The sequence below is a fragment of the Chanos chanos genome, chromosome 3, assembly GCF_902362185.1.
Source record: "Chanos chanos chromosome 3, fChaCha1.1, whole genome shotgun sequence".
Classification (NCBI taxonomy): Eukaryota; Metazoa; Chordata; class Actinopteri; order Gonorynchiformes; family Chanidae; genus Chanos; species Chanos chanos.
The window spans coordinates 13,955,178-13,979,564 of NC_044497.1; the positions used below are offsets into that span (position 1 = coordinate 13,955,178).

Genomic DNA, 24,387 nt, shown 5'->3' on the forward strand with positions numbered 1-24,387 from the left:
TCAGGAGAAGAATGGCTCCTCCTCCACAGAGCTCTTTGTCTGTGGTTCTGCTCCCACCACAATAATCATCATTCTTAACGGGACGGTGTTCAGAGACGCACCCGCACTAACACAGCACGTGAGGACGTGAAGAGGACTCTTAACGCCAGAGCGGTAGCAGCGTGTGACCACGCAAGACTGAAAGAGTCATCTGGTAATCTCACCGTCTGTCGTAGAAACGACTTTGTGACCGGCTTGCGTATCAGTTCATCTGAAATCTCCATTCATAATGTTGCTGTTGAAAAAAGAACATTGACTATAAATAAATTATACGTTTAGGGACACGTTGTTTCGCTGATCAGATAAAGCATGAACTGAGGTGCTCTGTGCCGAGACACGCGGCCCTAACAATAAGGTGGTGAATGATCTATCGACAACAGATGTGCCCTCAAGCACTTTGAGTTGGACAACCAAAAGCAAATGTCAATTCCTCTAATATTGATTAATGGCCATTCACTAAAAGAGCTTACCATTCATTTGGGAGTCAGTGACCTATGGCAGAGTGTTGTTAGGCAGAGCTTGTGTAAGTCGTCACTGTCTACTCCTCTTTTCATTACCACACGAAGTAACTCAGGCCGAATCCAATTAGGCGGGAGTTAAGGGGGATTAAGTCTGCACTAAGGCTTCCTCTCAGGAGTCAGATTAAAGGCTTTATGGAGCTTTTACATGCTGTGTTGTGTTTCATGAGCAGCTTTCCCACCCATGAGCCTCAGGAGATCCAACAGTCGTGTTATGGCTGGATTCTTACTCCATTTATCTTTGGTTCCACACACCGGTGACCACTGGAAGAATAAGTCTAACTTCTCCAAAAGGACTTTTCTCCAGTTCGCTTACTCATTCTGTGATATATTTTTTTTAATCAGCGAGGATCCTCACAGCACGTCTGTGGCGTGGCTGCTGTAATGTGTTAGTGGTGTCAAAGCTACGCCAGATGAGAATTAAGGATTTTAAGCCATTTGAGGCTAAAATATGCATCTGACTCATTAATGAGTCTTAAGCCAAAATAAAAAAGGAGATTTAAAGCAGCCGCCGTGACTCGTTTGAGAGGAGCTGTTAGTTTTTGACATGTTGTGGAACTGCGTTTAATGATGGCTTTGAATAAGCTCGGGAGAACAGTGTGTCACTGGGCTAAGTCCAAACCCGTTTGCTCTTAAGTCCCTCAGGCCCAATTTAGCCCTCCGCCCCGGGGGGCTCCCCATCAGAACCGGTAATCACTCAGCTCTGGAAGGGTGATGAGACGCCAGGTCACAACTCCCAGCATCCTTCCTGCCGCAACATCCCGTTTCCCATAAGCCCCGTATGCTCAGAGCACCAGATACCTGCGTATCCTCGTGTCTCCAGCTCCCCACCGGGGACAGGAAAGCGTTACGGCCCCCCTCCGGACTCCGCATATGTCCCCGTCTACATGTGCCAGTCGTCTGACGCACCCCCGCGCATCGCCACGGCAACCACAACAGCGAGGGCGCAAGCTATGCCGCTCCCTCACAGAACCCAAACTCAGCAACATAGGCAAGGTCAATAGGAAAGACCAAGTCAGCACTAAAAGTGGTCTGATCTGGAGAGATGAGAAAGGACACCGAATCCTGCAGTGCGATCTCTCTGATTGTCCACATACATGAGTCACAACAGGATCCACAAAAACATTAAAGCTCCGGACATCTGTGTTATCATGTTTCAGTATCAACTAACATGGAGCTTTGGGTTCAGTGACAAGCACTCTTTTGCTGAGCCACAACCTTTTTTTTTATTTCAGCCAACACGTATTTATTGTCTTCTGTTCCTGAATCAAAGTGTCATCCATATAAACTTTCAATTCATCCTAAATAACCCAAGAATACATATGTATATATATATATATGCCCACAAGCAACCTCCCGCTCAGCTGAGCATGCTAATGTGATGCAGCGTCCTGTCGGCTGTGAGGAAGAGTTTAACCTTGCAAAAGCCTTGTTTTTCGAAGAGCGGTACGTCCAGGCATTTTCGGACATGGTGCTCCATATTTTCTTGTTTGGGACCCCCAGGGCAGCAGAGCGTACTGAAATGCTGGATTCCCCCTGTGACCTGTCCCAAAACAGTGTGTGTCCACTGACTTTTCACTGCGGAAGGCACAGAGCTATGGAGCATTTTGATGAATGTATCCATGAGAAGAAGCTAAAAAAAAAACAACAAAAAAAACTGAATGGGGATGGATAGAAAAGGTGGATGCTGATAACATATATGAAGGAGAGAAAGATGTTGAGAGGAGAGGGGGAGGGGGATGATAATATTGACCTTCCGGCACCACGTATGTGAAAGAAAAAGAGAGAAGGCGAAGAAGATGTAGAAGAGGGATCACACTTTTACGCCTGTCTCCAGAGAGCAGGTTTTAATGGCCTTTTCCTGTTCTCACTGTGACCGTAGGTCTACTGAGCGGTCATTCCCTGGCCCTCACCCTGGTCAGTGCTGAAAGCATGTGTAAACTCTACCCCTAGAGCCCTCGTGGGTCTGTCAAGAGAACGTGATCAGAAAAACCTCCCTGACCCCTGGAATTCTTTGTATTTTCCATGTTCTGTCTAGTCAGAAACTGTATGGATTTGATTTTAGTCCAACGTGACACGCAATGTTATGCTGAAAATGAGTAGATTTTTCCAGTGTGTAGAGGTCATTCAGTGGGAGGGCTTTGTTTTCATCGGCTAAGGAAAGGTTTCTGTTGGAGTGTGCAGTTCCTTTGTCCAGTTTTCTGTTCTTCCTCCACCTGTGCGCCTCCACTTGCTCTGGACAGTCTACTGATGCCTGGTCTTTGTCAAAAGCTCTCTGTAAACACGATCACTCCGAGCAGGGATTAACTTAGCTGGCCACCAATAAAGAACTCTTATGGTTGTTGACAAATACGGGTTTGAAAATTCTTTTTTTTTTTTTTTTTATGAGATTGAGATTTTGAGATTGAGTATTTGAGATCTGAGATATCTGTTTAGATTTGCTTTGCTGGTCACAATATAGGAGGATTTGTCAGGAACCATGTTTATTTATTTATTCATTCTTGGTTTGTTTGTCTTCATGTATTTATTGATGTACCTCTGAACGGGCCTTTGACCAGCTGTATCTCAGGGCTTGCGTTTCTCCTGCGAAGGAGAAACAGTCAGATACACACATCACAGAACAGGAGTTTCCACCCTCCCCAAAGAGCGGTGAAGTAACACGTCCCGTGACACAGCAAGAACAGATCGACACAGAACAAAGGCATCACACACAGCACATACGTGTGCACACACACACACACACACACACACACACAAACACACACACAAACAGCATGCATTAATCTGTACAGCTGAGTTGAAACACTTGATTTATAAAATCAATCTCAGGCGATCGTAAATGTGTTTGAAAGATATTGAAATCGTAATTCCTGTTCTTAGAAAAGTTAGATATCAAATATGATAACCGAGAGGACCGTTCCTCTCATCACGGAGCCTTAACGTCAAATGAGCGTGAAGCCCACAGCAGTCGTGATAAATCTCCTCCCCTCTCCTGAGACTCTTCTCCTTATCAGCGCAACTGTTTTACCCATTAACCAAATCCGAGAAATATCCCGAGGGCATAAATCTTCCATGCTCTTCCCCTATCTGATCGAGACATAGCAGACACGATACAATAGCACCCATCTGATCATAATTATCTAGTACACTATATCAGAGAGACCCTCCATTGTCCTCCAGAAGGTCATGCGCGTTGTTTGACGATGGAGGATATTTGGCATATGTTTCATTCTCTTATCGTGCCCTCCACGGCTGGATTCTGGGAAGTTCTAATCCTCTGATGGGATGACATTGACTTGAAGCATTGATTATGTGTTTGTCTGAGAGAGGGAATTCCTCCGAGATGCCTGGGGTAGGTGTTCTTCTGCCGCCTCGCCGATTTTGATAATGTTGTTCAAACACTGTGTCCTTTTCCCTGTTTTTTTTTTTTTTTTTTCAACCTTCTTTGGAGCGGGAGCGCTCGCCGTGTGCGATAAGTCAGCAGCAGAGCGGTTAAAGAGAAATGTTGAATGATTTCTCAGAAATGACTCAAAATGGATGGAGAGAATATTGTGTCCACTCAGTAACAATAAAAGTATTTCTGATGTAAGCAGATTTTTGTCATTTTGGACAAAAAAAAAACCAAACAAACAACAACAACAAAAAACCCCTAGCTGCACAGTTTATCTCAGAGAATGCAGACTGAGTCATCACACTAACTCCACACAGCATACTCATCAGAAATATGTACATTTCCCTGGCTGCATAAATATATTTGCCCACCGGAAAAATGCACGTCTTGTATTTCTCCCTCTGTTTTCCCCCGAATCATCAAGGTATTGATTCCAATTAAAAAGTGAAATAATACAATCGTGACTCATCTGTTAATTCAATTTTGTCATCCTGAAAAAAATACAAACAGGTATTATTTTAAGTATAATAACAGCATATTAGTATGTTAAGCTGTTTTTTTTTTTGGGGGGGGGGGGGGTTTGCATTATTTGAAAGTTTGATTAACATTAGAAAGAACATGCATGTGTTCTGTTTGTTTTCCTCCTCTCTCTGCCTGCTTTGGTCTTGTGAAAGTGAAATTCAATGTGTCATAGGGATAACATGTTTAAATCCATAGAGAACAGGCTTTAGGTTTGAGTCTTCAGCTCATCTCCTCTGTGTGTGTACCTTGTGTATCCCTGCCAGCTGGCCCAGGAATTGGGTCAAACCTGTGCCCATGTGCGCCCTACACACACGCTGGAGCGCACCGCCCTCCTACCCCATTGGCTTGTGACATCGTGTCAAAGATAATATGATGCTGTAACCATGTGCTAACGTCACCAGAGACGTCAGATTGGAATGGATGAACGCTGTTCATAAACAAGAGTTTTATCGCTAAGTACGGTGATACGGACACGTGCGCGCGTGCGTGCATGTATAATACAGACACACATACACAGTCTCATGCACATGTACACACACACACACACACACACACGTATACATGTATACACATATATATGTGTACATGGGCATGCACACATTTTATATTTATTGAGCAGAAATGATTTTAGTTGACACCTGATGTTTGTCTGGCAGTCATTTGAATCAAATAAAATGTTGTTTGGTTTCAGAGTGGCAATGGTTTAGCTGACAAGGAAAGTGAACATAGTTTCCAGTTGATGTGTGTAAAGTTATTTCAGTCATTTGGATAGAAACGGTCACTGTTTAATGAAAACTCTCTCCAGTGGAGCATGATGTTCAGCTCTGAGACGGTTTCACGGCTGATGGACTGTCAACTAGTTGTTTGACAGGTTGACAGCATTGTGGACAATGGAATTTCTGAATGAATGAATGAATGAATGAATGAATGAATCACATTGCAAGGTAACATTGAGAAATTGCAGCAGTCAGTAGTAACCCAATAAATTTCCAATGCTTCTTGAAATTCCGGATAATGCTTTGAGTCAGTCATTACTATGCGGAGAACTGTATGGAGCAATGCTTCTTGTGTCAAGGGGGATTTGTTTAAATCACATTGCGCTTCTGAAAATGATTTCTCAGTGAACTTTGGTTTCAGATGATGATGACATTTACAGACTCATGTTTTCCATTAGCTATGGTCATCAAAGTAATCACCTTCCCTGTTTTTGACTCTGTTGTTTTGTTTTGTTTTGTTTTTTATTGTCCTTTCAGATTGCGATGTTTGGTGAAACAGCTGGAACGTGGAGAGGCCTCTGTGGTTGACCTTAAGAAAAACTTGGAATATGCTGCATCTGTACTGGAGTCAGTCTATATTGAGGAGACAAGGTAATACCAGCGTTACTAATATACACAGTATTCCTCCACCAAACACTGTAGTCATTTGTCTGAACACACGCGCACACACACACATACACACACACACACTTGGTTTAATGGTCTCCAAATACACAAATTCTAATGAAGTCAATGTTGCAACCATTCAGACTTCTCTCATTCTCTTTTCCTTCTTTCCTATGAACATTTTCACTCATTCTAAATTCATTTTGTGTGTGATTTATTTCCTGTCATGGGAACCTACACTTGGTTCCTCTCTTTCTCTCTGTCTCTCCTTCTCTCTCTTTCTCTCTCTCTCTCTTTCTCTCTCTCTGTCTCTCCCTCTCTCTTCCCATGTGTACCATTCATGTTTCACCAAGGGTCAGCTGCGTGGGTTCATATGTAAACACTAGCAGAAGCAGAGTAATCCTTAGGCAAGAGAGTGAAGTATGTGTGTGTGTGTGTGTGTGTGCGCGCGTGTGTGCATGTCTGTGTGTGCGTGTATGCGTATGTGTGTGCGTGTGTGTGTGTATGTGTGTTCATTTGCATGTGTGTGCATGCGTTTGTGTGTGTATGTGCGTGTGTGTATGTGCGTGGGGGTGTGTGTGTGCTGATGGGAGCTGGAATTGAAATATTGTGAAATGTAAGAGTCTCTGTCTGACCACACATCTCTCAGCACTGATAGAATAAGGATGATGTAATTACCAGACAGCAGTGCCGTCACTCTGCTCCACGGCCACACAGGAGGGAGGGCTCTACTGGAAGCTCCTATTTGGATTTTAACGATAGCAAATTAAACACATATGCTTTTTGTTATGGCTTTTATGATTCAGAGGACAAAAAAAAACATGCTTTTATAAATGCCATAAGAGCTGCTAAACAAACATGGAGTCAGCTGCAAAGATTAGGCCAAGTCCATATAAAGTACACGGAAACATCTGCTGCTAAGGCACTTCTGATAAATGTCATTTTGGTGTAAATCTGTGTGAACGAACTTGCAACAAAATAATGAAGCATTTGGTTTAAAAAAAAAAAAAAAAAGTTTCTGTTTTTCAAGTGTTGAGCATTCAACCTTCATAAAGTTTCTTTTTTCTTTACTCTTTTTGAACTGAAATTCTCCTTGCCACATGTTCTGCTTAAAGCTATCTTAGCTCAAATGGGCTCTGATCTAATTTTGAGTGACATGACTTCCCTATCTGGTGATGAGACAGAGCTGTGCCCTTATACTCTTGTGTGAATGTGTGTGTGTGTGTGTGTGTGTGTGTGTGTGTGTGTGTGTGTGTGTGTGTGTGAATCTCCTCAGGCGTCTGGTGGACACTGAGGATGAGCTCAGTGACATCCAGTCCGACTCCGTTCCCTCGGAGGTGCGTGATTGGCTGGCCTCCACCTTTACTCGTCAGATGGGCTTGATGCTTAGACGGACAGAGGAGAAACCACGCTTCAGGAGTATTGTCCACGCAGTGCAAGCTGGGATATTTGTGGAGAGGTACAATATTCCTCTTGTGTGTCATAATGAAATAAGCTGTTACAGTTGGACTGACAGTTGTTTGAAGAGTAGAATGACCGACATGTAAATCAGTTACTAAGCTTTAATATACAGTATCTCTTACCTCATTTCCACCCAAATCAGCATCCTAATCAGCCATTGGGTAATAGACTGGCTTCCTTAAAAAAAATCTCTCACTCTAAAGTAAACCAATATGCAACCGGGTCAAAGGAAGACTTCAAAACATTTATATATAGACCATACGTCACAAACTGTGATTGATTTGTACTGTGGTCGTGAACCATTTGATGAAGACCCAACAGGTTGAAACCGATACCTTTCTGGTGAGTCGTTTATTTTTGGTCCGGAATGATCCTTTGTGCCCTTTAAATGTTAACCGCTATTGGTCAGTGTCACCAAAATGAAGCCTCTCTTGCCCTTTTTTTTTCATCATAGACCTCTCTATGTGTCCCTTTTTTTCTCACCCGAGAATGTTATCTCGTCCCGACAGAATGTATCGCCGGACGTCCAACATGGTGGGATTAAGCTATCCGCCCAGCGTGATCACAGTTCTCAAGGTATTAGTGGGGGGTTTCTGTCGTGGGTGGATGGAGAGGACCCCAGTGGGCCGGGGATGAGCCGGGAGATAAGAAAAAAATCAAACAGCATATCCATAACTGCCCCCTTCTCCTATATTCAAACACATGGGGTCAAATTTCACCTGAACCATTTTTTTTTTTTTTTTTTGCACTGAAGAACAACTGTTGAAGAGTTGAAGTGCCAGGAAAAAAAAATAGAGTTAAAATGTTGTGTGCATTTTAAAATGTTGCACGTATGTTAAGTTAAAAGTGGTTCGGATTTGACCTGACCATCCTGCGTGGGTTAACACTCAATAACACCCGTGTCATATGCCAGGCTATATGGAACATGAGAAGTCTCTCAGGAGATGACAGAATCAGAGAAGCAGTCAAACAAACAAACCTGTGTAATCAACCAAAGTACAGAATTGATCTTTCCTTTCAACCACCTGGGTATCCTCAGATTGTTTATAGCAAGATGAGGAAGCCATGGAGGTTTTTAGGTCCATGTTAGATACAGAGCACAAACTATGACTTACGCTATGGGCTATATATTCCTCTGCTTCCATTCCAGTCAGACTTTTATTGCTTTTCCCACCTGTCCTCTTTTACAATGGAAAGACCAACTGAGCATAAAAGATCGATCGCTCTTCTGATACTCATGGACTCGGATCACCTTTCTTCTTCTTCTTCACCGCCCGTACACGCCCCTCTGGTTTTGTTTAAGTTTGAGTAGGGTTTTTTTTTTTTTTTTTTTTTCTAGGTTTCCAGCAATGTGATCCATTTTGAGTGTCTGCGTCTCTTTCTGTGTCTGACTGTGAAGATGACTTAGGTTTCTTTTATCGTCTGTCTCTGTGGGCTATGGTAGCAGATGCCGCCATGTATATGCATCCTGCTCTTTTACATAGCCCAAGGCCCTTTAAAGCACTCGCCCCTGACAGAGATGGAACGCAGGGGAAAACTTCCAATTTAAAGATTTGAATCTTTAATGTCTCATAATTCAAATAGTCTTTCTCCCAGAAGCGTCAAAACTATATAGACGTGAGTTTTATTTTAGAGGGTAGAGAGAGGAGGGGACAAATTTGAGAGAGAGAGAGAGAGAGAGAGAGAGAGAGAGGAAAAGAGAAATAGTTCAATTTATTACCCCTGGCCCCATGTCGTTCTGTTCTCTTGCATTATTGCTGGTGTTCATTTTACTACCTCTACCGCTTCTGGCTCTAAATATGTTAGACAGAGAGGAAGATTTAATAAAATGACTTAGTAAGTGATGTTTTCAGTCTTTTTCTCTTCTCTCCCTGTCTTGGATTTTAATTAGTACAAACTTGGAGATAGTGATAAAAATGCCAAGTTATTGAATTAGTTCACGTACACTCCGCTCCGTCTTTGAGGTGAAAGAGTAATTCATTTTCTACTGCTTAGTCCAAACACAAGCTGAATGGTACAAAGCTGTTTCAAAAAGACGTTATCAACAAGCCTTGTATTTAGGGATGTAATTCCACCTCAATTTCCTCTATGTGTGCAGACAGGTGCCTGTTAAATCATCTACATTGCTCTGTTTTCTGCTTATGCATGTTTAGTGAGGCACAACTTGTTTTACAGAAAGGTTTTATACAGATATAACCATAATTCAGTTTATGTTTTATGTCTTTTTAGCATGTGGACACGTGGTCATTTGATGTGTTTGCTCTGAATGAAGCAAGTGGAGATCATGCATTGAAATTCATCTTCTACGAACTGCTTACCAGATACGACTTAATCAATCGCTTCAAGGTAAGATGCTGTATATTTACATCAGTCCTATTTCACATGACATAATATGCCTCAGGCTTATCAATGTGTGTGGTCATTTTAGCATATATTTTTTTAAACATTACAGGCTCTAGGAGGTTGAAAACATTAAAAAAAAAATCTGTTTTAAATCAGCAATTTTCAGAGCAAATTTCTTTGAAAGACTGAGTTTGAGAAATATGCAGGGAGTTCTATCCTCCTCATAATCTTCCCTAATTATAATTCTCGGCTTGAAAAGAGTCATTTGACATAGCTCTGCCTAACAGTTAGAATTTAATCGCTAATATTTAATCAGCATCCTGTTCACTCAATCATTCTGGGATGTTCCGTTTCTGACTCTCCTCAGATCCCCATCTCTGCGCTGGTATCCTTTGTGGAGGCTCTGGAGGTGGGTTACAGTAAACACAAGAACCCGTACCATAATCTGATCCATGCCGCTGACGTCACACAGACAGTCCATTACCTTCTGCTCAAGACAGGCATGGTGGTGAGTTTTAACACTTTAACCGTAGACCTGCTCCTCTTCAGAAAACATACAGGTCCATACATCTTAATAATATATGTTTTTAAGGTATGGCAACAGGATTGAATATTGTAATATTTCAAAGCATTTCTATGAATATAATGTCCTGATGAACACCTTTGTTTTTTTTTTTTTGGGGGGGGGTGAGGGTGGGGCTGCCTCCACTGTGTCTGTTTGATTAAGTTTGACACCCACCACTTCATCAGCAGTATTTATAGTGACAGGAATCTGTGTAGGGTAGAGGGTTTGGAATGAGCTTTCCACTCCAACCTCATCACGCCGCACAGACGGTCCCCATCGATCGACAGTTAATCTGCCCTGACGCTCCCTCAATTCATTCATGTCAATACCCGGACCCTTCTCATTAACCCTTCAATAATGTGTCACCATCAAATGGCCACTGAGTGGAGTGATGACCGGAGCTGTGTGCCAGCCCTGAAATGATGGGCCATAAATGATAGCTTATTGTTTTCAGAGAACCTCAGTGGCCATGCCTTGATTTAATATTGATATGCATATCCCTTTACTGTCAAGGCTGATGTGAAAAATGTGAAGTTGAGAACAAAGGGAGCTCCCCGCCAGAAAGCCCTTGATCGCAATTTTTGAAATGAGGATTGCTGATGCTTTAAGAGACGTCAGTTACGGCCCAGAATTCACCAGTGTGCATTCAAACCAATGCTTTTCAGTTCTAATACAACACTGCATTAAAATTCTCCCAAGCTACAGAGCAACATTTCACTTTATCACCCAAATGCTATTACAGTAACAGCTTGTTGCCTGAGTACATTTTCTTAAGCTGTTCAAGTAATTGGATCACAGTTAGAGGAGACACAGTCTCTGATCATTCTTCTTTAAAAATCCATTCGTTAGCGAGAGCAGGCCAGTACATCTCGACTGAAGGCAACTCGTTTAGGATGATCCTCTCTCTCACTATCTCTCTCTCTCTGGCTATCCCTGTTTGTTACAGCATTGGCTGACAGAGCTGGAAATCTTTGCTATGCTCTTTGCCGCAGCTGTGCACGATTATGAGCATACCGGAACCACAAACAACTTCCATATACAAACCAGGTAACCGTAATTTACAGCATCATAAATGAAATGGTATGAATCGAATGACTCGGGGACTGGGAAAAGCAACCGGGATTCCAACGTAGAAAGTTAAAAGATTTAAGGGAATTACTCTTCAGTAATCAGACATTGTTGATGATCTTCGTTGAACTCGTTAAGGTTTTACTGCTTTGCCTTGAGCTCTCTCTTGATGCCCGTATTTCAGATCTGACACAGCCATACTGTACAACGACCGAGCCGTACTGGAAAATCACCACGTGAGTGCTGCTTATCGCCTCCTACAGGACGACGATGAGATGAACATCCTCTACAATTTATCTAAAGACGACTGGAGGTAAGCTGGTGGTTCTACCAGCTTATCCATCTACATCTCCCTGCGCAGAATGTTATGTAACACAACAAAACGTTGTCGGGCGAACTTAACTTTATCATTTTCTATAACCTTCTTCTTAGGGAGTTACGCGCCTTGGTAGTGGAGATGGTTTTGGCAACAGACATGTCCTGTCACTTCCAGCAGATCAAGGCTATGAAGAACTTTCTCCAGCAGCCTGAGGCGTAAGTGTGTAACCTCTTTTTAAATCGTTCGTGGCTCTCTCAGTTTGCACTCCCGGTTCTGTCTTCCAACAGAATCCTTTACAGCTGATCACACCAGATGGCACATCAGAGAAAGAAATGATCTTCTAGATATACATACTCTGGCAGAGGAGAAAAGGGCTAAGTCCATCTGCATGTCTTCCATAGGATTGACAAGCCTAAAGCTTTGTCCTTATTACTGCACACTGCTGACATCAGTCACCCTGCCAAAAAGTGGGACCTGCACCATCGCTGGACCACATCGCTGCTGGAGGAATTCTTCCGACAGGTGGGTTTACTCCTCCCCTCTTGACTCTCCAGTACCTTGGCAGCTAATCCTGTTTTCACAGGTTCTCAATTTGGTCACAGGTTCTCAACTTGATCACAGGCAAATCTTTAAACTTACTCCTCACTCCACACGCATAAGTAAACGCACATTCACGATGGCATTCATTTGTTATTGATCACAGGATTAGATCTATTTGCAAGATCATTTTCCAGACCTGATCTTGGACAAACGTAACTCAGGAGTTGATTCAGTTCTGATTTATTGCTGTGACCAGCTCTACTGCTCTATTAGAACCTCTGACTTTTATGGAATATATGATAATTAAATGGAAAAGACAGGAAAAAGCTTTTTTTCCAGCTGAGCAGTGTCGGTCTACTGCCAGCTTTTACTGTTTCAGAATCTGGAAGCTGGAAAGCTCTGAAAGCCTTCTCTATTTGACAAGCTAATTAATTGCTCATTTGCAGAAAGTGAAATAGCATTTTGTGAGTGCTCTGTCTTCTGAGAACTGCAAAAATTAACCTTGATTTATTGAAGTGCAAAGGTAATATCTAATCAATCCATTCCCAGGAAGGAACCACTAATCATATTAATAGAAATGTCTAGTTCAGTGAAAGAAACCGCTACACAAGTTATATTCAACATGAATAAATTCATATTACAAATCTATCAACCTCAGACCCAACCTCGTAGGGTTGAGTTTGGTGAGCAGTGAAAAGTAAAACCCTTGAAAGATCACAAATATGTACAGAAGCATATTCATTCATTAGTCGGTTTAGTCTGTGGATTGCAGAGTCGTTATCTACTGGAGAGATAGCACAGCTCATCAGAGCAGTTATAATTATACTCATCTCTTTCTGGGAATCACAATGATCTTGGAAAATGAAGTTAAATGGCATGTTGTAACTCAGAGGAGTATTAGCGATGAACTCTGGTACACAACGTAGGGGAAAGGTTCCCAGAAAATGTATTTACATGTATTATCTCATCTTTGTGCTCATTGGATGAAAAATATTACATTCTAGATAACAGCATGTCTTTTTTTTTTCTCTCTGTTTCACTTCTCATTGAGCAACACTAACGCAAATGATTCTAGAAGGGTTTTGCGGTCAAAAAAGTTTTCCTATATAAGACAAGACTTTTTCCATAACAACTCATCATAATATAGAGACAAATTACATATGAATATCATAATTTGAACCGTCACAGTCTGATAATGGGACAACTACAGATAACTGCCAAAATAAAAGAAACACTGAGTAAACAACATGAAGTAGACTGAAACCCAACTTCAGGTCATGTTTAAAAGTGCATGCTTCTAAACACATGTGGTTCCTGAACTAATTAAGCAGTTAACATGCCAGAAAAGAATATCACTAGGTCTTCTACTTAAAAAAAAACCCCACCCATTAACCCCATTACTTTGACTGCCATGACTGAAGAAAGAGATTGTAGAATGGGGGTTGGTTGTTGGTGCATTTGGGAGGAATCTCAGTGTCAAACACTTGCTGGTAGCTTACACTGAGGTGATCATACTCCTAGAACCTGATATCTGGGCATTAGGTCATGATATAATGCAAAAATAAATAGCAAGTATGGCTGGTGACCATAAATATTAGTGGAGAGAATGAATATGCCGTGTCATTTAGAGGAGTCCATTGAGAACCTCACGTACGGGGGTGATACAGCTATAAACTCCATCTTACACCCAAATGTGCACATTTGCATGCACAGTTGCAAAGGATACAGGCAATGTGATGTACTGCGCGGAGGGAAAAATAGTCACATAGTTGGATGAGTCATCCTTTATCCTGTTCTCAATAACCGGATGAGTGTATGTGTGGTGCATGCCAAAAGAAACTTACAGGCCTTAGTGCTTGGTTCCTGCAGTGAAGACTTCTGGCAGCTGGCTTGGGTTAGGTCCACTCAACCCCCATAGCAGACAAAGGGGGAACAAAATGGAAAACCATTCAGAGTGATCGCCTTCATCCAGCATTGAAACATACGTAACCCAATGATGGCGGTTTCTTCCATCCACAGGGCCGAAGTGGTCACTGAATGGTATAATAAGCGTGAAAACGATGTGAACCACACGCCAACATGGTTTCAGTCAACAGATCTGAAACCAGCTGATCGTTTACTGGAGATTCTAGGCTGACACCTGAGAGAACGTTTTTCTCCACCATCAAGGAAACACCAAGTAACGGAATTGCTGGTGAAAGAGTGGTGTCATGCCCCTCCAGTGCCTCTGGACTCTTTAAGAGTCTATGCCAAAGTTCTGGCTGTTGTCCTATAAAGAAGCTTTATCTTAGTGTGTCTTTATTTTGGCAGTTACATGTATACTGAACAAGCATCTATTTCATTAACATAGATAAAAAAAAATTTGTGTGTTTAATTCTGTTCGTCTGAACTATCCGTGCTCAGACTCTTCTTTGAAGTGAAGTGAATGATTTTGCTTGTAACAGGGCGATAAAGAGGCAGAACTTGGCCTTCCGTTCTCACCTCTTTGCGACCGCAAGTCCACTATGGTGGCCCAGTCTCAGATTGGTGAGTGCATAGTCCCTCAATCCAGCCCCATAATCCAAACTGTCATTCAGTGATTCATCTCAGTGACAGGAGGAATTACAGCTCTGGGTATGTGTTTGTCTCTCTCTCTCTCTCTCTCTCTCTCTCTCTCTCTGTGTGTGTGTGTGTGTGTGTGTGTGTGTGCCTTCCTTCCAGGGTTTATTGATTTTATTGTGGAGCCCACCTTCACGGTCCTGACCGACATGACAGAGAAAATAGTGACACCACTGATAGATGAGGCTTCACGTTCGGGTTTGGCTGGGCTGCGACGCTCCAGGTGAGCAGAATCAGTCACTGCGTCTGCTTATCAACAGACAACACATATGGTCCATCATATCAACTTACTCTACTTCCGTACAGCCAACTCAATCCATAACATAGCCACACAAACAAAGGGCTGAAGCGTTGTTCATTCTGTTCTTACCTTTGTCATTTTTTTAATGATCCACAGAAAAAAAAGAAAATAAAAAGCCTACAGAGAATGTCCACTTGACTGCCTTTGTTCACCTGCTTAAATGAATGAACAGTCATGCTGGCTGGCTGGCTGTAGCTATCAGTAATGTATGTGTGTGAGGAGTCTGGTTGCTTTGCAGATGAGACTCAGGGAGTTGAATGGACATGCATAATAAAAGACTGCTTTTGACTGTGCCTTGCCCCCACATCTAGTCCTCTTAGCCCCCATGCTGAGTGTAGGTCACTTTCACCTCCACACACACACATACACACACACACGCACATACACACATGCACAGTCACATACATGTGACATTGTAACAGCAGTTTATTTCAACAGATAGATGCACTTTAACATTCTTAAGTTCTATGCATAAGGGATTGGAATGGCATTAAAGGTGACTTGACTGTGTGCACACAAAGGAAATCATTACAGCCCTTATCCTGTCACACACACACACACACACACACACACACACACACACACACACCACATCATCACAACTGTAAAAGAGGATTTTAAACGCGTCTTCATCCCTCTCTTCTCCCTCTCCCTTGCATTCCGTCTATCTGTCTTTGAGATCTACAGCTGATCTTTTTAAAGAGGCTTAAATGTAACATCTCTCATGCACAGTGGGGGATCTCCTCTTCTCTCCATCAGTTTCTCTTCTAAATGATCCCACACACACACACACACACACACACACACACACACACGCACACACTTATATATATACACTCTATATATATATAGACAGATGACATTACAGCCATATTGCAAAGAAACACGTCAATCACTTCTAAAAATTACATTAAACAACATGGAAATTATGGCTGCAGCTTTTGTGTGGCAGACTTTTGAAGATGTACAAAAAGACAGAAAATCTTGCATCATCAAACAGCCAGTTCTGTTTGTCTGACTCCTGTCTGTAGTCTGAACAACATCACCCCGTCAGATGGAAAACGCTCCAGCGTGAAAAGCACAAGCTCCGAGGGCAGCTCCTCCCTCAACTGCTCCCTGCTCAACGTGGACTTCAAATGCTTCAAGGCCACATGGAATGAGGAGGTACACCAGAACAGGGAGAAGTGGAAAGCTCAGGCTGCCAAAGGTATGGGGAAAGAGAGAAAGAGAGAGGGAGAGAGAGAGAGAGGAGCAGCGTCAGCAGTGCTGATGCTTAGAGCTCTTTTAAAAAGACAAGAGTAAGCAAAAAAGGTGAAAGATGTGAAGGATGGAATCGAGTAGCTTCAACATATTCAAGACTCAAAAATACTGACAGAGAGTAAATAATCCAGAGGAGCTGGCCATCTTTTGTTGTTGTTGTTGTTGTTGTTGGCTTTCTCGACTCTTGTTTGTAGTTTTTTTTTTTCTCATGAGATTAGAGATTGTTGCTAGGAATGGTAGAAATTGTAGCACTGGATTAATGATCTTCAAGGAGTTCTTCAGGTGTTATTGTGGACTCTTAAACTCTTGATCTAAGGGTGGGTTTATTCTTTATCCTGATAGACCTGGAGGAGAAAGCGAAAAAGGAAGCAGAGGAGAAGGCCAAACAGGAGGAGACAGAGGGGAAAAAGATCAAGTCAGAGGACAGCAAAGACTCAGACTCCGTAGAGAAATCAGAGGACAAGGACAAGAAAGAGAAGGAGACATCAGAGAAATCACAAGAAACCGACAAGAAAGACACAAAAACCACAACCAGAGACAGAGAGAAAGAGAGAGAGAGAAAGACAGAGTCGGCAGACGTGGCGCAGTCCAGGGCAGATAAGAAAGAGCCTGCGGAGCAAGAGCCCAAAGAAGCTGAGGGGAATAAAGACCCAGGGGGGTCAAACAAGGTCAAACCCGATGCCGCCTCCAATCAAGACTCCGATCCCAAAGAGCAGGACACCAGTAGCGACACAGACAACAGCCAGCAAGTCCAAAATGGTACGTACCAGGCATTTTCACCTGTCGCACACGCCATCGCTTAGTGTCTCTCTCCCACCTTAGATCCACTGCTGCATTAGAAAGTCCCTCTATAATCCATTTTAATTGTTTAAACACACTGCACTTTGAGACTAAGGCCTCTAATGACATATGACCACTGACTAATAATACCTCATACAGCTGTCCATGCTCTTTAACTCACTTGTATGCACTGGGCTGTATTTACTTACATGTAATGGTGTGCCTGAATGAATGGAAAAAAAAAAACATAATGTGGAAAACGTAATCAAAACATAATAAGGATTGTCAAGCATGCCATCGGTTTCGGTTGGGTCACCTTGCCCCTCATATGTGTTTTAAAAGAGCTCTGTGTTTTATTCTTTGGATGCACATACTCTGCATTGTGGGATATGTGTGTGCTTTTGTGTGTGTGTGTGTGTGTGTGTGTTCTGTTCTGACTCATGTGTTATTTAAATCTCAGGAGAAGTACCTGAGGAACTAGACTCACCTGACAGTGAGGACAGTGACAAAAAAAGTTCTGACAAAAACTGTGAAAAAAACTCTGATGGTAACAGCTATATCTCTTTTCCCCCTCCTTACCCACTGAGACAACTTCACACGGGTTTCCGGGAAGATTAGCGCAGACAGGAGGAGTTGAAAGTTCTCGGCCCTCAGGGTGTAAGCAGTGATATGACTCTTTCATTCTGCCACATAAAGTCACCGTCGTAAATCAGCCTTCTCGTTTTTTTTTCTGAATACCTCAGGTGACCTGCTTGTGTATCTGGGTCAGATTAAGCGACCCATAAACATGATTATACATCTTACAAAATAAAACCATGTTGTAAAATAGTAAAAGGCAACAGCATGGTTGAGCCTTCTTTTTTCGTTCAGAATGTAATTCTGTTCAAAATGCACGTATACGCACACACGTATACGCACATGTGCGCGCGCGCACACCCACACACACGCACGCACGCTCACACACACACACGAACGAAATATCGCAAAGAACGCTCACACTTTTTGTGGAAACCCGTGTAATGTTGCTCAAGCTACATCCATCCTCTCAGACCTCACTTGTCCTCCATTGACAACCTCAAGAGATCCTGAGCTCTCCAGACAAGCTGATGGCCAGCTTCTAGACCAAAACGGCATACACCTGCAAGTTCCAGACAAACCATTCTGTAACCAAAATTGCCAAAATAACAAACCGAAAGTAGCTAGGATGAAGGATGACCAAAACTGTGTAGGATATTTAAGTCAGAGATGACAAACTCAAACTGGTCACAGCTCTGTCCTGGCTATTCTCTGTCTTACTCTTCAGATCATCCTCACCAAGTCGACCATTGTTTTTTTTTGGTTTTTTTGTGACTTCCTAATCAATCCCATCTTGGCATCCGTCTCCCCCTCTCACGTAGCGTTGGAGAAGCACGGGCTCATGCAATTAAATGTGCCATATTTCCTCTTTCCCTGCAGATTCAGAAGATGAGCCCCACAGTAACCGTGGCAACTCGCCTGCCTCTAAAGCAGCTGCTGCCGCTGCGGCTGCCAGCGCGTCAGATGCAAACTAACTACTCTTTCATTTCTCAACAAGGACTCCATTACCAGAGCAGGCCCGCATCCCTTGCACTACATCGCCATCTAGTGGGTTTTACGGGGCACGCTGATACGTTTTCTTTCTTTTTCTTTCTTTTTTTTTTTTTTTTGTATTTTTGAAAATGAGGTGAACAAACCTTTTTTTTTCTGTTTGTCTTTGTGTTTACTTGCTTGTTTTTTGTTGTTGTTTCTTTTTTTTTTTTTGGTTTGGTTGTTGTTGTTTTTTTCCTCCCCGTACTTCCCGCCTTTTTGTAACCTTGCCTGGTAATGGTACAGAGATGATGCAAGAGGGAGTCAGTGTGAACCAAAACCCTGAGACATCTCTTACAGCCCATACGCTTTGCACAGCTGTGTATGTGCCATAGGGAGACAGTGGTGGCTGAGGTCCTTCATCCAGATGTGTTCTCTTAGGGAATGTATACAGGCTTCTGCCAGGCGCTGAGAGAGGGCAGACGGGCCTGGAGAATCATACATGTCAGGACAGAGCGGTCTCAGCACTGAGGCCTGTGTGGATCTGTCCACCCTGCATTGCCTCACTCTGAACTGAGCTAAAAGATTCGACATGATCGTTCATGTGGAAGAACTGTGTGAAGAATGTTTGTTTGAAATTCTCACACAACTATAACTTTTTGTTAGCTTATTATTATTATTATTATTATTATTATATTATTTTTCCTCATTTCTTTCCTGTTCGCTTCATTTTGGCCATACAGTGTAGTGCTCTGTTGAATGTAAGATACTATCTGACTGAACTAGTTAATACTGTGGAGTTTTGTAAATAGTATGTTGGTCAGGGGTTTCAAGAGTTAATCTTTACATTTCACAGTGAAAATGCACTTTCTTTAACAGACTGCACATGTTAGGTGATTATGAATGAACACAATTCATTCACAGCTATTAATTATTAACAGTTAAATCACAAACATTTGCCAATTTAATACCATTTTCATCCCAGAAATTGAACTTTTATATGTATTTCAGTGTAGTCCATGCACAAAAAATTGCATACATTAATTTTGGACAAATATACAATATTTGTATAAAACTGTTCAATTTAAAACAGTTTCAAAATTAATGATTCACAGTATATGTGCAGCAGAACTGACATAATCTATGAAAAAGGTATCTTTTATTTTGCCCAAACAAGAAAGATTTTTTTAGAACATTTTATATTTTCATTAAAGAAAAAGAGTAATATATGAAAGAGTTTCTTATAGGATTGTATCCTTCACTTTAGTGTCAGTAGTATAACCTCAGAGGTAAATGACTGTAGGGCCATATAGTTAGTGTCATCATGTATAACATATAAATCTATGATGCCAACACATATATTCCATAACAATCATTTTACCTCTCTGTTGGGATTTCTCAGTTGTTCTCAGTTTTTTTTTTTTAAACCGGTTGTATTTTTTGAGCATACTGTATTTATTGTATATAAAAGGGAATATTATTTATAAAAAATTGTGTACAGATATCGTCATGACAAAGAACGTCATCATTTTTGTGATGTATGTGATCTTCATTTGAACCGTAAGGTCAGAATCAGGATTTTGATCTCAAAGACTCATGGGTAATATAGCACTGGTTTCATTTATCAGACATTTGGAGATGCATCTGACTTCCATTTAGACTGTTCATTCACAAAGTCACACACACACACACACACACACACACACACACACACACACACATTTAACTTTCATCAGCTAACAGTGATCTACATACATGAGCCATTAACTGTGTGTACACACGCTATCTACACTGGACATACTAATTCTTCCATCAGATTGCCTGAAAGTCATATAATCTTTTGTCTCTCTGTCAAAAGTTGCATTGACCACTTAATGTATTTGGATTTTAAACTCTCTTTAAGCTGTTCCAAAGCACTGTTCTAGAAATAGCTTTCATGACCCCAATCTTAATCTCAAAGATGAAGGGTCAGTTTTCTAGACTCAGATTAAGCCTAGTCCAGACCTAAAAAGGGATTTCAGTGGAGAATATCCATGAGCAAGGAGGTTTAATCCAAGACTAAGCTTAATGTGTGGCCAGAAACCCTCCTACATAAGGTAGGAATTTAAACTGGTTTAGGAGTAGTGCTTTGCATCAGTTTACACATGCAGGTCTGCTACACATTACACATTTGGGTTTAGAACATACTCTGGTATTTGTATTGCCTTACTGAATATTTGGGAGCGTTTTCTGAGAACACTCAAATGTATATTGAACAGAGCGAAAAACTCTTTCACTGAAAGCACACATTGACAGTTTGGATACATTTGGCCTGTTAAATTATATATTCTTCGACAATTCCTAACCACTTTTGTGGAAAACTCATTTTACGAAATATTTGTGAAAGATAAAACTGTTAGAGACAAAATTACCAGATGTTCAGATTTAAAAAGCTTATTCTAAGTGTTACCTGATTAAGTATCTACTAACAACGAGGTCATTGGAGATATATTTTGAATGACCATCATAATCACTGTGCAAAATCTCCTGTTGCCTTGACCAAAGATAGATTGAACATTATTATATCTATATATTTTTTTTGTTTTGTTCTAACAATAAAGTGCTTACGTTAAAGCAAACCATAGAAATGATACCTAGGTTAAAAAAATGTCATGACAAACATTTCAGGTGTTTATTTTTATTATATGAAAGAAAAAAAATGTTGCCTTAAATTCATTGATTTAATTGTACCATTTCATCAGCTTTCTGGACACTCAAATTTCATGTGGTCTTTGTATCCTTTCTAGATAAAATCAGAAATGTTTCTTAATTAGCTCACCCTCATGTTTATTATAAGCAAGTCTGATATTCTATGCCTGTCATCTCTTTCTATATATTTTGTGTGAATAACCTTTATAAGATTTGAATTTTTATGCATACAGGCATATGTTCTGTATTTTTGTTTGTTTCTGTTTTTGTTCTGTTTTGTTTTTTTATGTGATTTATGATTGTTTTGTGTTGCCTGTATCAGCTCTTGATGGCTCTCTGTCTCTGTCAGTTCTACACTGCCACTCTTCTGTTAGACTTGAGTTTCTCTCATGCTGAATTTTTTTTATTTTTTTTAGTCTGCACTATTCCGTACTCCAGTGAAAACAACTTGTTAAGTCTAAGCTGAATGTCTACAAACTCACATTACTAATTATCTCTCTCTCTCTCTCTCTCTCTTTCAAAATTCTGTCAATCCATGAGTCAGTCTGTCAGCTTTGTTCTTTGTTTTTCTGACTTGTCACCAGCATAACTTGACTTTTTTGCATAACATTTTAGTCTTGAGGTCACAGTTAAATAGAGTAATGATATTGCTCTAAAGTTAATTAGAGATTTATAGAAACCTCTGTTAAACCTGATTGTGACTTAAATAGTAGTATTAAGGGTGATAGTTACCCAGAGCACTAGATTTAGGCACACAGACGCCTCTCCTGAGTACAAAGCACATTGAGCATGCTCCCTTTGCTAACCAATCACATGCTTCAGTAGAGGTCAAGGGCCACATGCAAAGGTGTTAAAAATATAATGTTGATTATGTAAAAACAAAAAAACAAACAAACAAACAAACAAAAAAAAGGGAAAAGAAAAAAAAAGATACAAAAAAATGGTACAGTGAAATATTGCCTTAACAATTTTCTGTTCATTGTTACGCTTCGTCAGGTGTTTAGCTCAACCATGTGTTCTTGTGTAAAAGAAACGCTGTCCGCCAGCCATTCTCCCTAAAGCAACCTAATGTTCTTTAAATGACAACATGTTCAAATCAGTCACTTATAGAAAGAGAGATGCATTAGAGATAGCTACAAACAAAGACTTTCCAAGCAAAGCCTTCAACTTTGCTCGTTTATAATTAGGACACAACTATAGCACCTCCGCAAGATTCTGACTAGAGAATCTACACTAGAAAAAAGTGAGGAGTTTAAACAATAGTTGTATTTTCAAAAGACGTTTTATGATTTGATTTTATTTTACCTCTATGTAAAATTTGGTTGGAATTTGTTAAGACGTTTGTTGTCCGCGTTACTACTGCCCCCTGCTGGACCATATGTGTACTGCACCACCATGCCTCATCAAATCTGTCTTACAAGGAAGTTGCGTGTTTTTCCCAGTCACAGCTCACCTCTGTTTTTACAGTTCACTGAATCCCTGTAATTGTTTTTGTGCATTATAATTTAATTTACTTTTCTTCTAAAAGACATGTTTAAGCCATATGACGTGTTCTGTTTGTTTGTTGTGAGTGAGATTCAGAGTGTATCTGGTGAACCATAACTGTTTATCGAACTCATTGACGTCCCGTTGACTCAGTTGCCATTTTATTTTGAGGGGGAATAAAAATAAAGAAAAAAGACAAAAAAAAAAAAAGAATTTTTGATCACAAACCAAGAGAAGCTGGGGGTGGTCATGTGATCATGTTTGTTCCAATGCTCCATTATTGCACTGTTGTGACAATAAATCTGAACTCAAAGGGCTCAGATGATGACTGCTTGTCTTCATTTAGATACTTCACTGTGAGATGACATGGTGCTCTTCATTTAACCAGTACTCTGTGAGACGAAATGTTTTTCTTCATTTACCAACTTCTCTATGATACAAACTATTTTTGCTCGGCAACACTTGTATTTCTCTATACGTGTGAAACAACCCTCAGTAGACAAAGTGCAGTGTGAGAACTCTACTTAGGAGCTAAATGGAAAAAACAACAACAACAACAACAACAATAATAATAATAATAATAATAATAATAATAATAATAGTAACAATAGTAACAATAGTAACAATAGCGCAAAGGTAGCTGAAACCTGCGTTATACTGTGTTTAACATTGGCCTTTGTTGTCTTCCAGGTGGGACACACAGATACGCCTTGATTCGCTACAGTAAGAGACCCAGCTATTGTGCCAACTCTTACCTTCCCTCCCAGAAGAAGAAAGCAGAGAGCAAACCTGCGGACGCCCGCAGTAAAGCTATGCATTTACAAAGCATCTCTCTAAGAAAAAGCAGGGGACATAACAGCTGACTAGACTAAAACGCTAAAGCTCAAATATTATTCCTCTTGCAAAACTACAGTAGAGTCAGTGCAAGAGATCCAGTTTATACTTATTGTGACAGAAGTCCTTTCCGATGAGGGGAAATCCACATTTGAAGCATGCGCTTTGACGTCTATTTGCCCTACAATTCATATCAAAGTGATGTCCGCACTGTTTACATGTATCAAGTTGACATTTTTGCTAAACGATTTTGAAGAATAAAATTCTATTTGAAAAAAAAAAATCATTGGTATTGAAGCTGAACCTCTGTGAAGTTGAACAGAGATAAAAGGGCAAAACATCAAATTGAACAGCCAGTTTTCACTGGGGGCTCTTGAAGACAGGCAGGTTTAAGAATAAAAATCAAAATATTCTGAGAGAACATTACAGTTATACAAACAATAATGTTTCAAAAACCTGAACCTCAAAACTAAATCTAATTTTTCCCCTCCTTCTCTTCGTCTTCCACGTGAATCAGCCGTTTTTCTCCTTTCATCAGCCTTACACCTAGAGAGAAGGAGAGAATCAATGAATGTTCCTTATCCAAACAAATGCTATTAAAAAAACAAATTAGGTCAACTTACACAGATTTCACAACTCAGAGTTTATGGATTCTGATATTTAAGGCAATGAAGCAGTGATCTGATTACTAATTGTTGACCTCATATATAAAGTGTCTGTATTCTTTATACCATTAGGCATGTTTTGT

At 40.8% G+C, this 24,387-nt stretch overlaps 1 protein-coding gene across 1 annotated transcript in view; it reads left to right on the forward strand.

The window, feature by feature from the left end:
* Nucleotides 1–18,637, forward strand: part of pde1ca (phosphodiesterase 1C, calmodulin-dependent a) — a 60,690-nt gene extending 42,053 nt beyond the window's left edge. The window contains exons 4-20 of the mRNA XM_030767600.1: nucleotides 5,724–5,837; nucleotides 7,129–7,311; nucleotides 7,823–7,889; nucleotides 9,543–9,659; nucleotides 10,024–10,164; nucleotides 11,168–11,268; nucleotides 11,474–11,602; nucleotides 11,722–11,823; nucleotides 12,010–12,130; nucleotides 14,593–14,674; nucleotides 14,849–14,969; nucleotides 16,079–16,254; nucleotides 16,650–17,066; nucleotides 17,548–17,603; nucleotides 17,831–17,843; nucleotides 18,119–18,250; nucleotides 18,543–18,637. Of these exons, the coding sequence (XP_030623460.1) occupies nucleotides 5,724–5,837; nucleotides 7,129–7,311; nucleotides 7,823–7,889; nucleotides 9,543–9,659; nucleotides 10,024–10,164; nucleotides 11,168–11,268; nucleotides 11,474–11,602; nucleotides 11,722–11,823; nucleotides 12,010–12,130; nucleotides 14,593–14,674; nucleotides 14,849–14,969; nucleotides 16,079–16,254; nucleotides 16,650–17,066; nucleotides 17,548–17,603; nucleotides 17,831–17,843; nucleotides 18,119–18,250; nucleotides 18,543–18,637 (2,167 nt within the window). The remainder of the gene's footprint in view (nucleotides 1–5,723; nucleotides 5,838–7,128; nucleotides 7,312–7,822; nucleotides 7,890–9,542; nucleotides 9,660–10,023; nucleotides 10,165–11,167; nucleotides 11,269–11,473; nucleotides 11,603–11,721; nucleotides 11,824–12,009; nucleotides 12,131–14,592; nucleotides 14,675–14,848; nucleotides 14,970–16,078; nucleotides 16,255–16,649; nucleotides 17,067–17,547; nucleotides 17,604–17,830; nucleotides 17,844–18,118; nucleotides 18,251–18,542) is intronic.
* Nucleotides 18,638–24,387: the final 5,750 nt, after the last annotated feature.